The 16,850-nt window shown below is 42.9% G+C and overlaps 1 protein-coding gene across 6 annotated transcripts in view; it reads left to right on the top strand.

Moving 5' to 3' along the window:
- Positions 1-16,850, top strand: part of LOC128255472 (filamin-C) — a 28,429-nt gene that overhangs the window by 5,986 nt on the left and 5,593 nt on the right. Inside the window, exons 3-13 of one of the 6 annotated variants that reach the window (XM_052985091.1) lie at positions 1,671-2,321; positions 2,628-2,933; positions 3,617-4,353; positions 4,776-5,031; positions 5,193-5,546; positions 5,686-5,883; positions 6,429-6,865; positions 7,193-7,611; positions 13,171-14,182; positions 15,159-15,379; positions 16,526-16,843. In XM_052985091.1, the coding sequence (XP_052841051.1) occupies positions 1,671-2,321; positions 2,628-2,933; positions 3,617-4,353; positions 4,776-5,031; positions 5,193-5,546; positions 5,686-5,883; positions 6,429-6,865; positions 7,193-7,611; positions 13,171-14,182; positions 15,159-15,379; positions 16,526-16,548 (4,614 nt within the window). In that variant the 3' untranslated portion in view covers positions 16,549-16,843. Of the gene's footprint in view, positions 1-1,670; positions 2,322-2,627; positions 2,934-3,616; positions 4,354-4,775; positions 5,032-5,192; positions 5,547-5,685; positions 5,884-6,428; positions 6,866-7,192; positions 7,612-8,603; positions 8,742-10,148; positions 10,381-13,170; positions 14,183-15,158; positions 15,380-16,525; positions 16,844-16,850 lie in introns of those variants that run through there. The other 5 variants (XM_052985086.1, XM_052985087.1, XM_052985088.1 and 2 more) reach the window with 5 other exon arrangements.

Genomic DNA, 16,850 nt, shown 5'->3' with positions numbered 1-16,850 from the left:
CCGCGATCTTGCCCAGTTTTGTGTATAATTTTCGTGTTTTTTTTTTCGGCTGGGCCAAAAACGAAATAAGATGAGCAAGGCTGAAGACCCCTGGTAAACAGCGCTAATTGAGAGCCAGGCCAAAGTGACCTGGCTCGCGTCTATTTGGGTCAGCAAACCAAAACGAGACAGCCAAGTTTGCTTACAATTCTAGTTCATGCGTAGATAGGTGACAAATAATATTGCAATCAACTTTGTATGACCAAACAAAGGGAAAGATTTTAATGGAGGATTATGTGTCATGAACAGAATAAATATATCTGCAATAATAAAATCTTATGTATAATTGCAAACGATACATTTAATCCCTAACTCAGCCAAATTGTTTGTTTGCAAACATAGATTCTACTTTAGTATTTTTTCTACTTCCTTGAATTTTCATTTAATCTCAAAAATATTACCACTCTAAAAATCGTATCAGAAAGACAATATATTGTGTGATCTGTAGACGAGTACATAAGCCCCGCATGCAAATAAAAAGTGCACGTAAAAATGGGTGAATATTCTGTCACGTGAAAATGCAACTCCCCCCGAAACTTTAGTTCATATCGTAAAAGCAGGCAGAGGAATCTTAAAAATTTAAAGGTTGTGCTCACAAAATAACAGCAACGACAAATAACAACCTGCGGCAGCTTGTTAGAGAGCCATGGCGCAACTATGTGCGAGATTTTTATGGCATCCAATGAATATTTTCCTAGGCACAAATAAACAGCGACAGACACGCTATTGTCTCCGTACCCAGTTCTTCAGGTTGCCAGTTCGCCAGCACTCGAGTTCCCCGGCTGAATGTTGACAGCCACCAGATAAAAAGCTTTATGTCAAATGCTTAAAATCGCGCACAATTGGTTGCACCCGGGCGGAGAAAGCCGCTCAGCTCGGAGCAGCTAACCTGTTGGGTTCCCATGCCCATGCCCAAGTTGCCTATTCCCTGCTTATTGCTCCGAGATCTGGGCTACGAGCAGGCGGTTCACCTTGTAAAGTGGGCCACCAGTTTGCGGAAGGGGCGGCAGTTGCCGTTGATTGCTCATTAGGAAGGCTGTCTGTCAAGCGGACTTCTTGCTTATGGACAGACTTGGTAGGGCGTCGCACATGCTTGCTAATCTCTGATGGGAAATATGTAGTCAAACTAATACAAGGTTCTAAAGAAAATACTCTTTCTAATCTCTTTCATTACAAACTTGTTTGATTGCGAGAACTGGGAGGTAAGAGCGGGCTTCTGCAGTTATTGTTGCGTGTCGGTATTTATTAATTTGCGGGGTATTGTTTCACTTTGAATAAATAGACATTTATAACATTGCTTTAAACCATTCATCAGGATATTAAAGTAAAATAAATCTTAATGTGTAGGTTTCAACTTAACTGTATAAAGAAACCCCGAAATTTAATAAATTAGTAACAAAGATTGGTTTTTCTACTTGGCAGTGATACCTAGAAAATTGTTTACTGGAAAATAATAATCTTTACACTTTAATTCAAATGAATTAAAGCAAAATCAACATAAATTTCTTTTCTTTTATGTACTCACTTATATACTTTGTAATAAAAGTAATTAATTTATTTCCTACAAAATTTCCCATTACTGTTGTTTATGATGGAGCAAAGCTAATGCAAATTTCAATTGTATGGTCTAGGTGCATGACTGGGCCACGGATTTCTGCGATGGCACTTGCCTGTGCGCTCTGGTGGAGAACCTGCAGACGCGTCCACTGAAGCCCTCGTGGAACCGGCGACCCGCCAACCAGCATCACTACCTGGAGAACGCCACCACGGCGCTGAAATCGATAGAGGCCGATCACATCAAGCTGGTGAACATCGGCAATGTGGACATCGTGAACGGGAACATAAAGCTGATCCTGGGTCTGATCTGGTCCCTGATTGTGCGCTACCAGATCGGGCGGAGCAAGTTCCCGCCTCGCAAGCTGATGCTCGCCTGGCTTCAGGCCGCTCTGCCCGACTGCAGGATCAGCAATCTGACCACCGATTGGAACAGCGGTGTCAATCTGGCGGCGCTCTTGGACTACTGCCAGCCGGGCCTGTTCCCGCACTGGCGAAGCCTCGATCCCGGCCAGAGTGTGCGCAACTGCACCCAGGCTATGGACTTGGCGCAGCGCGAGTTCGGAGTGCCCAAGGTCCTCGAGCCGGAGTACCTGGCCTCGCCCTGGTTGGACGAACTCTCCGGCATGACGTATCTCTCGTACTTCATGAAGCCCGGCGGTCCCGGCTACAATGCCACCATGCGATGGGTCAACACGCAGGTCAAGGATCCTGTGAAAAATTTCACGGTGAGTTGCGGAGAATCGTTTATAAAAATAAAATTCTAAGCTCAGGAAACAGCTAAAAATAAAATAAATCAAATAAAAATAATCAAAAAGGGAATAATAACCTAAATAATAACCTAAAAAGTATAAAAAATAACTTAATTTTGGAAAACATTACCTATAAATTTGTTTTAGGGGATATAGGCTTAGTGTTGTCCGACTTTAAACAATCAGTGTTGTAAGCATTTAAAAGCTATTTAAATATAAGAAAAATAAATTTTTCCCATTCCAACAAAAAGGCCACAATTTAACTGCTGTTTAATTTTGCAGACCGATTGGAACGATGGACGCGTAATGTGCGAAGTTATCAAGGGACTGGGTGGCTCGGCACCTGCGCCGGAAAAGCTCAGCACCGATCCCTTTCACTACGAGAACAACATTCGGAAGGCGGTGGACGCAGGTGCCCGGCTGGGCGTGCAGCCCATCCTGACGGCCAAGGACATGGCCAACCCGGAAGTGGAGCACCTGGGCATCATGGCCTACGCGGCCCACCTGCAGTGGGTGCCGCCAAGGCCCCCGCTCTCCGACCTGGTCACCGTCTACCTGGAGAGCACATCCGGCCGGGTGGGCGAACCGGTGAGTGGAGCATATACACACAGTTGCGATCAGAACAATAGTAGCCCCGTTTAATTTGAAGCTGTTTCTTTTAATAATTTGACCATGCTATCCATTATAATGTAAATGCTATCTTAGACGTATTAATCCAAGTTAAATTTTGTTTAAGGTTTTGTCAAGGTCCTACTTTTTGAGTTTTTAAAATAATTTCCTACTTTTTGAGTTTTAAAAATAATTTAATTCCTTTCTTTTTATTAAAAAAAATAATTTTCATAATATCAATGAAAATAAAGAAATAATTTTTAAATGTTTTAAAGTTATGTCCGTTTCGTGAAAAACTAAAATAGCTGTTAAACTGGAAAAATTTGTTGATGCTTAGTTTCTTGGTTTAAAACCTGTTTTAAAACGACTAGAAAACGAGAATATTTTTAGAGTATATGATTAAAAATTTATATTATTACTAGTTTAAAAGTATTTCTATCAACCAATAAATGTTTTTATTTTCATTGGTTGATAGGAATATTTTTAAAGTAGTAAGAAGATAAGTATTTCTATTAGCATTATCTTTTCGTTTTTCATTTAATCTCTGAAGTTTCAAAGTTGTCAGTGCTATTTTTCTGATCACAACTGTATAACTATATCGATATGCATTTTCAGAGTGCAAAGTGCAGAGCGTTAATGTTTAATGTCCGATTCACACGCAGACCCACTTCCGCGTCGACGTGATGTCCCGGGACATAAGCCTCAGCTCGGTGCGCTGCCACGTGGTTCCTCCGTCCGGACAGCCAGGACAGTCCGTGCGACTCAATGCCCACGGCGAAGGAGTCTTTGTGCCGGAGCGGTATGGAATGCACGAGATCGTGATGGAGATCGGTGAGGACAGCCTTGGCGGACACTTCTTCCGGGCCCTGCCCCGCCTGCTGCAGGTGGCTCCTCCGGGCATGGCGCCCTGCGCCCTGGGCAGTCTCGTGGAGGTGCTGGTCAATGCCACCGGGGCGCCCAAGACGGAGGACATCCTGGTCACGGCCGTCTCGCCCACGGGCATCTCGCACAACTGCCCGCTGAAGAAGATCGACGAGGGTCACAGTGCCATATTCAAGCCGGACGAGGCGGGCATCTGGGAGATAGCCATCACCTACCAGGGCCGCCACATCCAGGGAGGACCCTTCACCTGTGCCGTGTTCGACGCCTCCGGCGTCTCGGTCCACGGATTGGACGGAGCCATGCCGCTGAGGGCGCACACCTTCGAGGTGGATGCTCGCGGAGTGGGCGTTTCGGGGGAGTTGCATGTGGACATCGTGCATGATAAACATTCGCTGGTCTGCTCCGTGGAGAAGATCTTGGAGAACAAGTACCGGGTTACCTTTATGCCCAGGCAGAACGGAAAGTACCGGGTGTACATCTATTTTAATGGCTACGACGTCAAGGGATCACCATTTATGTGAGTGTATTTTAGAGTTTATAAGGGGGAATTAACCATAACTCATCACAACTATATGTTACGTTTATTTGTTTATTTCAAATAAGTTGTTGTGTATACTTTATTAAATATTGCGGAATTTCAATTTTCTTAGCCTTACCAAATTGGTGAGTGTAAAACCATTTAACTTAAATAACCTTTTTATTATGTAATAACAAAACCTCTTGCTTAAATTCATGTTTAGTTAATATCATTTTCGGAGATGTTCTTTAAACCACACTATTTTTTGAACAAGGCTTTTTATTTGCATATAAGAGCTTACTCAATACAAGTGTTCATGACTTACTTATTTTGCAAGTGAAAATTTGAGTTTGCGTATAAACTAAGTAATATATCAACACCGTTGAAGAATACTTTCAATTAATGACCTAATCCTACTCCAGCATGCGTGTAGGTACCAAGGGAAGATCCGGCAAAACGCGTAGCAGTCCGCTGCACGACAGCAAACACCGCTCGGAGAGTCCCTCGATGCACTTCATCTCCACCACGAATACCCGGCACAATGACTATCGGAACTCCTCCCTATCGAGGCACAATACGGCCGAGAGGACCAACAGCTATTCGCCACAGTACTCGCCCAAGTTGGACACCACAGACTATCACAGTTCGAGCTCCAGGTACTATAAGCGGGAGAGCGAGGTAAGTTGGATGTCGGGGGGTTAAGGCATGCGGCATGGGATTCCCCATTCTACCTCATTATCCAAACCCATCAAAATTGAATGTTTTGGCTAACACACACACACATATCCTTGGTTCGGTTCCCAAACACACACACACACACTGAAAATTACCTTCGACAGGAGAACCACGCCACACCGCCGCCAGCTCCACCAGCAATTAGTGGTTCACCCACAGTCAAGTATCTTAACTCGGCCGATCTGTATACGGAAACCCTGAACGGACGCCGCGATTCGAAGACCTCGAACAGCAGCTCCACGAAGAACGACTATTACTACGACAAGGAGAACGAGCTGTACAGTCAGCGGCGTGGAGGGAACAAGCCCAAGCTGACGCCACCGCGCGAGGAGCGCGAGCTGACCAGCACCACCAATACCAATAGCAGCAGTAGTAGCAGTTTCCAGCAGCGTCACCAGCAACTGGCCACTAGCACCCTGACCAGATCGCTTAGTCCAATACCTAGTCCCACACTCAATGTAACTAAATTTTTGTTGTTTCGATTTGCTATCCCAAAAGAGAATTATCCGAAAACCAAAGATTAACTCTTTCTTGCCTGCTTTGTGTTTTATATACTTGTTGCGAACATTTGGTAATATTTGTTTTATTTTTGTGCAGACCCGTTCTAGTGAGCTACACACCCACAGCCCGCTGACCATCAAGACGTCGAATCAGTACGAGAGTTCTACGCGCAATATCACCAGTAGTCCAAGGCACGCCTCCGTTTCGCCCGTGCAACGTTATTCCCCCAATAGCGCCTACATTTCCACGGCCACGCACCGGATGGGAAGTCCTTTGACCAGCCCCGCAACCAAGGTAACGTAAAATAGAGTCAGCAACAAGGACTCCTTACTAATGAAATCAAGTTGCTTGCCAAGCAATCACAATCAGGCGGGCTCCCGTTTGACTTTTACTTTGCATTTCAAGTTGTTAGCTAAACTTCAAATGCTCCGTTTTTTTGTATAATACCATGCTGTTGTAGGGACAGCAGATTTTTTTTTTGCAAGTAAGATTCGATTTATAATAGAAAAAAAGGACTTTACTATTTTAAACGCGAAGTCAACATTTGCTTTTGGTTTCGTTAACAACTTGCATTTTTAAATGAGCTAGAAGTCGAAAATTTAAAAAAGTAAAAGAAACCGTAGCCCCCCTTAAGTTGTCTAAAAGTATGCACCAATATTTTTGAGTTCGTGTGCTCTATGTAAAAGCCATGTTAAATTAAATACTGCATACTTTTAGTCATTGTTATAAGTGATTTCAACCTCTAAGGATGTTCGTTTCTTAGAGATTTCTTAAGAAATCGTCCCGAAGTGTTATTTAATATGACCCCCAAATGAATCATATTTTTTTAACCCTTCCAGAATGGTTACGAGTCTTCGCGAACTGTGGAAAAGTCTTCGACCTATAAATCCACCTCGAACTACGTCACCGACTCGAACGTGCGAGCCAGCCCCTCGCTATACGGAACTGCCGAGCGGCTGCGACGGACTGGATCCCCGGAGCCACGCATCGACCACTCCTCCAACGTGAGAGTTTCCTCGATGAAGCCGGCTTCCGCCAGACGCGACAGCTGGGACGTCATCAACAAGACCAAGCACATGCTCTCGCACAATTCGCTCGAATCGCTGGCGAACATGACCGAGAAGCAGCTGAATACGGAACTGCAGTACAATCGTCCGGATTTGGACCACGAAACGCACCGGAACACCCAGTACAACAAGTTCGCGTTGCACAAGCAGCAGCAGCAGCAGCAGTCGGACTATCGCCGGGATTCCCCCGACGATGGAGAGCGCTTCAAGTAAATTTTTTATAAAACCCATTAATTTTGAAAATCACATAATAAGTTTCTGAAAGTGTGATTTAACAATTATAAAGTCGCCTTTTCAAAAAACAAAATAACCTAAATACATAGTTGCCAAAGCCTTGTAGACCTTAGGCATATTATTTATTTTTTTTTAATTTATTGGCTAGGCCTATCTTTAAATTCAGTACATTTTTAAAACTATTAAATTAATTTTGTTTTTTGGGTGTACTTTTGAACAAATTTATAAGTGATTTCAAACCGAAGTAGTTTCTTTGTAAAAAAATAATGTTTAACATTTGTACTTATCCAAATTCTTTACAGACCCAGTGCCATCACAGTCAAGTCACATTCGAACAATACGTATACGGACAAGTCCGGCGGCTATACGAAAACCGTTAAAGAGTCCAGTGAGCATGTGGTCACCGAGAGCAACGGACACGGACCTGCCCCTGGATATGGATACAGTTCGCTCTCTAGATTTCGACCCATAGACAGCAACGCCACTGGTGCCAGGGCCATTCGGGTGCAGGATATTCCGAACGGCTCCATTGGACGACCCGTCGAGTTCGAAATCGATGGCTCGAAGGCGGGCTCCGGCAATCTGGAGATCCTGGTCAACGGCGGGCGTGTCACCTCCTCGGTCCGCTCGCTGGGAGGTCAGAGGTTCATCGCCAGCTTTACACCGCACGAACATGGAACGCACACAGTGCAGATCACCTTCAATGGCGACACAGTTCCAGGTGAGTCTAGTGCTCGAGCATTTCCCGATATGTGGGTGGGATAAGTGGTTTAGTTACTTATAAAGGCACCTCACTTGGGACCACATATTTTGGGCATGATCTTAGATAGGAATAGCTTACTTGCTCTTCTGTTTTGGTACTCCAGTATAGACAAGCTTGTATTTTTTGTCGGCATCTATAAATAGAGTTTTTATTTAAGTTTATTTATTTATTTATTTTAAGTTAGTTTGTTAATTTTTAAGACAATAATAACTGCTTTATTTTTAATAGAAGCTTCGGTTAAATTTTCAAAATGAATACCTCTTTGACTTTTTAATTGAAAAACTAAAAACCGCAAATATTTTTCAATCAATTTATGGTTAAATTTAAATTCTACAATTTATAAAATGACAATAAATTTGGACTTCTAAATTAAATGTTAAGTTTGAAAAACTAAAAAACTTAATTATGAATTGTCTTCAAAACTTTATAAACAAATTCTAAGATACAAAATAATATTTTCCTCGGAGCTTTCTTTCAATTAAACGTGCACACATAAGCCATAAAATCTGTTTAAAATTTTTAAGTAATTTTCAACAATTAATATGTGTTTAAGAACTTTACCCTATAGCTTGAAGATAAAATACTAGTGTACAAGATAAAATACATTCCAATTAGTATGTCTGTTGAGTATTTTAAAATAGAACTTCCGACAAAACTTTGTACAAGAGTATTTCAAGTATCTCTGGCTTGTTTCCTGGTTTGGTTTTTAGCATTTTTAAAGAGAACTCTAGCCACTGTGCGGCGAATTCGCAGCCTGTGAGTCGCTCTCTGAGTTTCCGGCACCCGTAGACTCTCCCTCTCATGCTGCTCCCTCTCACCTGCTCTCAGCCGAGCTCACCTGTGCTCACCTGCCGCGATCTCCCCGAGATTTACGCTCTGTCGCGCTCACCCACCGAGCTTACCCGCTGGACGGGTTTTCGGGCTGATGGCTCTCCCTCCGAGAGTCGCGTTGGCAGTCGAAGATCGCGCTCCAAACGAAACTGACACGTCGGCGGCATCGCAGCTCGCAAAAGGCCAGGAAAATTGGCAAGAAAACGCACTGAAATTGTGATTGTGGCTAGCGGAGAGTCAGTTAAAAGTGAAGCATTGTGTGTGTTAAAGTCGAACCAAGAACCCCACGCGTAAACAACAAACAACTACAGTTGGCCAACAATAGAACACGGAGCTCTTTTCTTTTTTTGGGCTCCCGGAATGTGAAGCGAATCGAAAAGATTCCGTGTCTGAGATTTCTAAGCCAAAGAAATATGCTAATATTCGCCCCTCCACTCTCTGTTTTTTCCTTTCCTACATTTCGGGGTCTCTTGTGCGAACAAAAACCAGTTTAATGAACCTTTAAGCTGAAAATATTTCAACTCTTAGTTCAGAGCGTGGTGCAGCGTTTTGTAGTGGCTGTGTTTTGGCCAAGCTGGGCCGAATCAATAATGCGAGGAAAACTGTCTCCGCAATGCAATGCCAATTTATTAGCAGCGGCGACAAAGGGGCAGCCATCTTGGTTTGCCAACTGCTACTTCCACTTCCACTCTTGGCCAAGCCAAAGGCGCAGATACAGATATAGATACCCGATGCAGTTGTATGTGGTTCAAGGCGCACTTGTTGCATGCCTGGGCATTGTGTGTATATCTCGCTGCTCGGGCGGAAATCAAAGTCGTTGGGAAAAGTCGTCGATTTGCCCCGCTACCTGGGGCAAAATATCTGCTCCTGCAGCACTGCTGCAGCCCAAAACCCGTTGGGATAGGTATGGGCTGTCAGTCAGGTATGCGGAGGGCGCGACAGGTAGGCGCCAGATGCCAGTTGCCAGTTGCCCGTTGCCAGTTTCCAGATGCCAGATCTCCGGCTCAGATTGCGATTTCTTGGCCACGTCGGCCACTTTCCATCGACTAGTCCACCGATTTTGAAGCTCAGCCCAGCTCACGAAATATACATATGCTTAATGTTTAAGCATCGTGAGCAAACATTTCGATTTCGTTTGGCTTCGTTTCGTTTCTTTTTTGTGTTAAACAATGAGTGACGGCGGCCACACCTCTCTCCGATTTTAGCCCCCTTTACCCGCTTTTACCCGCTTTTACCCGCCGCTTTTGGCCATTTCCGCTCAGCATATTGGCACACATTCCCACTTCCAGCGTTCGGTTCGACTCGGCTGTTTGGGATTTTTATGAGCCACTGCCAGTCAAAGTGAAACTGCCTGCCCGTCGTCTGCCTGAGTTGTGCATAATTTAATAACGAAAATTGTCGAAAAGCAGCAGCATTAACTGGTTTTTGACGCGCCCCCAAGCTCCTTAACCCCTTCAACTTCAAACGCGACCCCCAGAGAGCCGGAGTTCAAGTCGAGTGATTATAAATACTTAAAACGAATATAAAACTAAAGTGTCGCCGGTCGTGGTTAAACGCGATTAAAACGTGCGCCGAATCGTGGTCGTGCCGCGATATCATTTTGTGCAACGCTCCGCAAATTCTTATAAGCGTTTTCGCTTAATCGTTGTCTTGTTGAAATTCAGATTGCAGCACTCGACGCATATAAAGCTTACACATAAATAAATAATTTACAACCCGCTGACATAATCGCTACACGAAATAATTTCCACCTCTTTCAAGTTCAGACGTGCCGCCAGCGATTGTGATTTGATCCAACAAAAGAATAAAGGTCCACGCGCGTTTTCAGCCTCAGATTTGAGTTCCAGCAATCTAGCACTGTCAACGGCCCCGGTTCCAGTCTCCAGCCACAAAAACGTAAATCTACCAATGTAACATTCGAAAAATAGTTTGGTGTAACGGTCAGGTTCAGATTTGAATTCGGATTCAGAATCAGACCTCTGCGACAGCTGCAGGCCATCTAACGGGCTTTTGCGGCCAGTAGTCACGTAACCGCAGGCAAACAAAAACCCACAGGTGCCTGCACTGAGCGAAAAACTCTATCTAGATTACAATAGGTTCTTTATTCGATATATTTCAATATTTATAGTTTTCAACTCCAAATTGAGTGCATTTAAAATGTAAATTAGTATTATTTTTTAAAATTTATTTGTCATTTATTATTATTACTATCCGGGTCTGTTTTAGAAATCTCTTTTTTTATGAATATAACATCCTTTTTTTTGTTAAGGAAGGCTTTTACACATGGCGCGTTAAGGATTCATGCAACGTCAAACATATTCAAAATAATCTGAGTGGGGCTTTATATAGTTGAGATAACGTTTTCTGAATAGAAAAATAAGAAGTTAAAGTTAGTTTTGAAAAGTTCTTAGGTAAATAAAAAAATCTCCAAATTTAAAAACTGTTAAGGATGTTCTTATGGTTTTTTTAAGGCATATAATCTACTATTAAAGTAAATAGATGTTTTTTGCTATTGTGGGTAAAAGTAGCATCATACATTTTCATCTTTAGAGTAATCGTTTTTCTTTGTTCGCTGACTTAAGAAAGGTTTCCCCAATGCACACTAAATTCTGCGATAGATTTATTCCCAGTGCTGGGCCTTAGTGGATGCCTATGCAGATTGAATAACAGCGTTAGATGCTAGCTGCACTTGTTCTCCGACCGGCAGGCAACAACTCAGCGCTGCGATTAGCACTCCAGCTGGGAAACCGGCCAGAAAAGCGGCATTGAGGCAGCTTTTCAGCTAGTCGACGTGCAGTTGCTCTTGCAACATGCAGCTTGCCTCGCAGCGACAGCAACATTGCCACATTGTCTGGGGCAGTCGACGAACTTTACTGGGTGCGTTAGACTCTTTGGAGTGGCGGTCGCCTAACTGTAACTTTTTTGCATAGCCGCTGGCCATGAGCAGAGTTATGAGAATGCGATAACTGATTAATGATGGCCCCAATTGGTCGAATACCGAAAACAAACAGCCAGAAACAGTTACGAAAACTGTTCGAGCCAAAGTGCTATGGCCAAACAGAGGACGGGAAGTGTCTCATGCCGAGAGATTTTCACAGCTTGGGCAAATAAAAAAAGTGCTTTGTTTTTTTTTGTAACTCAGTGATGGAGAAGTTTCCCAGGGAAAGACAAGTCGCGCGTTAAGCGATTCAGCCGGGGAACCCAAAACGAAGCGAGTTTCGAGCTATGACGATTTTTTTCCATTGAACTGGCGACTGACCGTTTCAGCAGTTTTCATGGAAAGCCATAAAAAAAAAAAACAGCAAAACAACAACACAGCAGCAACTGCAAACGAGCACTAGCACTAAAAGGAAAAGTGCAACAATTGCAAAAAGAGAAATGCATGGAAAGTTGCAAACAAAAGTAAATTTGAGCGCCAGGCAACAAACACAGTAAACAGAAAACAGAAAACAGAAACCAAACCCAACCGTGTCCAATAAAAATGCTGTGAGATGTGAGATGCGAGTGCCAACAAATAAGCGAACGTTTAACGAGCCAATAGCCAATCTGCTCCACCATCGCAAATTGGCAGTCGCATCGCTGCGAGCCACTCGATTGCGGCTACTCCTTACAATTTAATTTAATGATGCTTTCGGGCTCGTTTCAAAACATTCCTTAACCAACTCGGTCGAATTATGTGGCTCTTCTCGCTGGCAACGAGTAATGTAGGCTGCCACAGATACTATGCTGAAGCTCAGGCAGGCACAAGATACGCAGCTCTAGATTCAGATACAGATACAACCAACAGATACGCACTTGTCGCCGGCAACCAGGCGGCACAGATTGAGATTGCGACAATTATAATGAGACGCAGCGAGAAACAATGCAAAGTCGCAGCGGAAACCTTGCCAGCTTAAGAATGCGAGGTCCGGTTTAGTAGTTTTGCTTCAACCAATTCACCTGATCTATTGAAAGTTATAAAGGAAAATTAATATAAAAGTAAAAGTAAAGCTTAAAGAGAACAGACAATTTTTTAAATAATATACGAAAAGTATACAATGGCTAAAAAAAACAAAACAATACAAACCTTAAACCAATTACAATCATTGAAACTAGTAAAGACAAAAGTTGAACCATCTATTATCTCTAAGGTCGTGATATCAGAAACACTTACGTGCAGAAATATTTTTTCTTGGGGCACAGAATTATCTTTGTCAAATGTAGAACAAATCAGATAAATAACTAATCTTTCAGCTCTCTTTGTTTCATATATATCAATTTCTCCAGCTGCATGTGCATGTGTGGGTCGAAAATCTTTACTTGATTGTACATAAGCAATTTCTTTTTTGTTCCTTATTCACTTTATTTTCTTTTGAATTCCACTAATAAATTGTCTAACGATAAACAAATTCTATAATAGTAAAATTTGGAGCACATCAAATATGTGCTTAATGGGAATCGGAATGATGATAGCAATATGCGACATTGTAGATTATAATACTCAAATTGTTTAAGCCAACCTCTAAGGGCACCGTGGCATCGGTCTCAATTACCCGAGCTGCAGGTGCATGTAATGGTTTTGTGGGTCAAATATCGTTGTTCATCTCGGTCGTTGGGTTAGCTCTTTAAGTTGACAACTTTCAAAGTGTTTCTTTAGTGTTTGCCATCCAGAGACTAATCGATTCGTTTCTTTGGTCTCACCTACAGGTTCACCGTGGCACGCTGAAATCATGTCCTCACCCGGCCTGACCGCTCTGGGCGAATCCACTCGCCTGGTACCCGCCAATACGCCGGCGGTTTTTGAGATACTGCCGCCTCCTGGACAAAGCCTGAGTAAGGGCGAGTGCGTGGCCACGGTTTTGACCCCTAGCAAGTCGAAGCTCAATGCCAGAGTCACCCATGAGGCGGCAAATGGTGCTGCTCGCATCGAGTTTGTGCCCACCGAGGTGGGCACCCACGTGATCGATGCGTCCATCAACGGCACGAAGATCGCTGGCGGCCCGCTGATCGCCAAGGTCTACGACTCCAGCCTGATCCAGGTGACGGAGGTGAATGGCGGCGTGGTCGGCCAGCCGTGCCAGTTCCGCGTGGATGCCAGCGCCGCCGGCGAGGGCCAGCTGGAGATATCCATCAACGAGGGCGAGGTGCCCAATCATGTCCAGGTCGTGGGCGGAGGTCGCTGCCTGGTCTCCTTCACGCCGGAGCAGGCCAAGTCGCATCTGATAGACATCAAGTTCAATGGCGAGACGGTGCGCGGCTGCCCCTTCGTGTGCGCCGTGGCGGACACCTCCCGAGTGCTGCTGAATCTCTCCAATCTGGAGCTGATCCCGGTCAACCGGCCCTCCTCTTTTCACATCACAGTGAGCGGAGGCGGAGCCGCCGAGCTGGCTGTCAGCGTGCGCGGTCCCCAGGGCGAGTTGCCCGTCCGGGTGACCGGAGACATCCACGCTGGCTTCACGGCCGAGTTCACGCCCACCACCGTTGGCGGGCACTCCATCAACGTGGAGTACAACGGGTTCGCCGTCCAGGGAACCCCCTTCCTGGCCAAGTCCTACGACGCCAGCAAGGTGGTGGTGGGCAGTGTCTCGCGGGGCACGATGGGTCGCCCGGTGCAGTTCACCGTGGATGCGGGCGATGCCGGTGAGGGCAACCTGGAGATCACGATTTCGGCCAAGGGACAGAACATTCCCACGCAGGTGCATCCGCAAGGCAGTGCAAGGTGAGTCCAATGCTTAAATTATTAAATAAGTACACTGATACGAAAAGTGAAAATATCGACTATTGAATTTAAAATGGATTATTTAATATTTAAACTAAATATTAAATCATAATATTAAATTCAATGTATATTAAATTGCATTAAGTAACCTTAAAATATTTAAATTAACGTATAAAATATTTGATTTAAAACATGTAGATTTAAAAGCGATTTATTTAAGTTAAATATGGTTTAAATTTGAATGAAATTTCGAATGAAATTAAAATAAATTCCGAAAATAGTCAAAGGAAAATATTTTCATATCTATAATCATTAATAACCGCAATTGAGTTCAAAATATTTCGGCCTACTACGTTTTTTAGCAGTGTAACTATGGTTAGCACAAGAAATTATAGTGTTATCAAGAGCACGTTTTAATAAGGCAAATGCTTATGTTTTATTAATAAAATTAAACCCGTAGTTACCTTTTTTAATTGGTTCCATTTAAAATTTTGTTACAAATAAACTTGCTGTTACTATTATTATTTAAGCCAGCTTCTAAATAATTAACAAAATTTCTTATTCTGTTTTAATCTTAAAGTAAGTAGCTATTTGTCAGTACCAACGATACTATAAATTATAAACTACATGTTGAAATTAAAAGGAAATTAGTAAAGTGCCACAATTATCAAATATCCGCTTTAGTTGAGTTACCATTCTCGAAATAGGTAAAAAAATTGGTTTTTATGTGGCACCATCTGCACCTTGAGCTTCTAAATAATAGCTAAATTTAAAATGTGGTTTGATGGTTTTTTGTTAACGAATATTATAGCCATGTGTAATTTTAAGTATTTTAAAAATATTTTTGGTACGGTAGGGAGTACCTTATAGTCGGGTCGCTTGACTACATCTATTAGTATCTATTCATTTACGTACTTGGTCATTTTTGTAGTTTTTGTTGTTTGTTATCTAAATGTATATTTTCTTTTGCTTGCAGATTTTCCGTTTCGTTTGTGCCGACGGAGTCGTGCGAGCACACGATCAACGTGTCATTCAACAAGATGCCCGTGCCGGGCTGTCCGATTACGGTCAGCATCAGCGGGGGCGTGGCCGGGCCGCAGGTGTCGCTGGGCGGCCCAGGACCCGTGCATCAGACCAATTCTTTTGTAATCAATCACAACGGCGGCCGTCTGGAGGACATCGAGGTGAACGTGGAAGGTATGTAGGCAGAGGCGGCCAGAGATGGCTGCTCCGCCAGTTGAGCTCCTTGGGCCCATTCCCAGACCAGCTAACCACAATTCATTTGTGTGGGGTTATTTACCCCGACTCCCCTTCATTGCCCCTGTATTTGTGTTTTGTGCATTGGTTCTAGTCTTAAGGCTCGTTATTTAATTGCTCGTTTGCTAAATGTTTGTGTCTGCTAAGCGTACTATTCGATTGGATCCATCTGCATACATACTCGTATCTGGTAGCAGTAACCGTATCTGTAATTCGTATCTGTAATTCGTATCTGCAACTCGTAACTGTATCCGCATCGCACCCACTCTCACACACCTCAACCTCACGCACAAAGACTTGTACAGGCGATTTGTATGAGCGGAAATCGTTGTGGAAATTCCCAAGCATGCCACACCCCCCATTTTTCACCGCCTCCCCTCACCAGACCCAACTTGTGGTTAATGTCTCCGGCTGAATCTGAAGACAAGGTGCTGCACTTAGAGAGTGGATTTATGAGATGCGCAGCCTCATCGTGTAGTTTGTGTGTGTGCCTGTGTAATTATGAAGTTCATTTATCATTTGCTTATACAGTCGAACTTCGTTAACAAGAATAAGATTCCCATGCAAAAGCGGATAGGGATAGCTCAAGTATTTTATTTAGATGAGCAAAAACGAGTTACAACGCTATTTACTTTGTTAGCAAGTTCAAGTAAAATAACGTTTGTTTTTGTAAATATTAATTCTTTTTCTTATCAGTGTAGTAACAGCTTTTAATTTTGTTATGAAAGCTTAAGCTTGAATCGGTTTAAATTGGATCTTATTTTAAATAAATTTCAATCAATTTAAATATATTGTAAACGCAGTTTTTACACTGTACAGCTTATGTTATTGAAGTTCGACTGCAATAGCTTCGAAACTCTTGACTTGGGTATTTAGATAAAGTTGATTTTTTGCAAATATGCCATAGTGCCAGATCTGGAATCTTAGTTTCCATAGATACCATACAGTTGCTTTTATTATTCATGTAGTTCAAGCGTTATCCCTGTGTGTTTTGTGTGCGTTTGTGATTGTGTTTGTCCTTTGATTGTAATTATATGTCCTTTTTGTAATAATGTTGCTCACTTTTGTATCTGTATTATATTTCAGGACGGCGAAATCTTTTGTACTAGACTATATACCTATATAAATATATGCATATACTTATATTACCTATACTATTAAATGAGGGAGTAGTCTCCGAGCTCTCCCCTATACATATATATATACTATTCACCAGGTGTATATATACTTGCTAACCGTCCGAACCACAAAATAACCCCAGAAATGAGTTTCCCATGAGCGAAACTCTATGCCAACACAATAACAAAACGAAGTATTTACTAATGTCCGATTGTTTACTAATTTGTTTCATACTGATTAATGTGTAGAGTTACTCGAATGAAAATAAAAATGGTTTAAAACAAACTTAAAT

The sequence above is a fragment of the Drosophila gunungcola genome, assembly GCF_025200985.1.
Source record: "Drosophila gunungcola strain Sukarami chromosome 2R unlocalized genomic scaffold, Dgunungcola_SK_2 000011F, whole genome shotgun sequence".
In the NCBI taxonomy this organism is placed as follows: Eukaryota; Metazoa; Arthropoda; class Insecta; order Diptera; family Drosophilidae; genus Drosophila; species Drosophila gunungcola.
The sequence above is the reverse complement of the archived record's forward strand: the minus strand, read 5'-3'. Positions and strand labels throughout refer to the sequence as shown.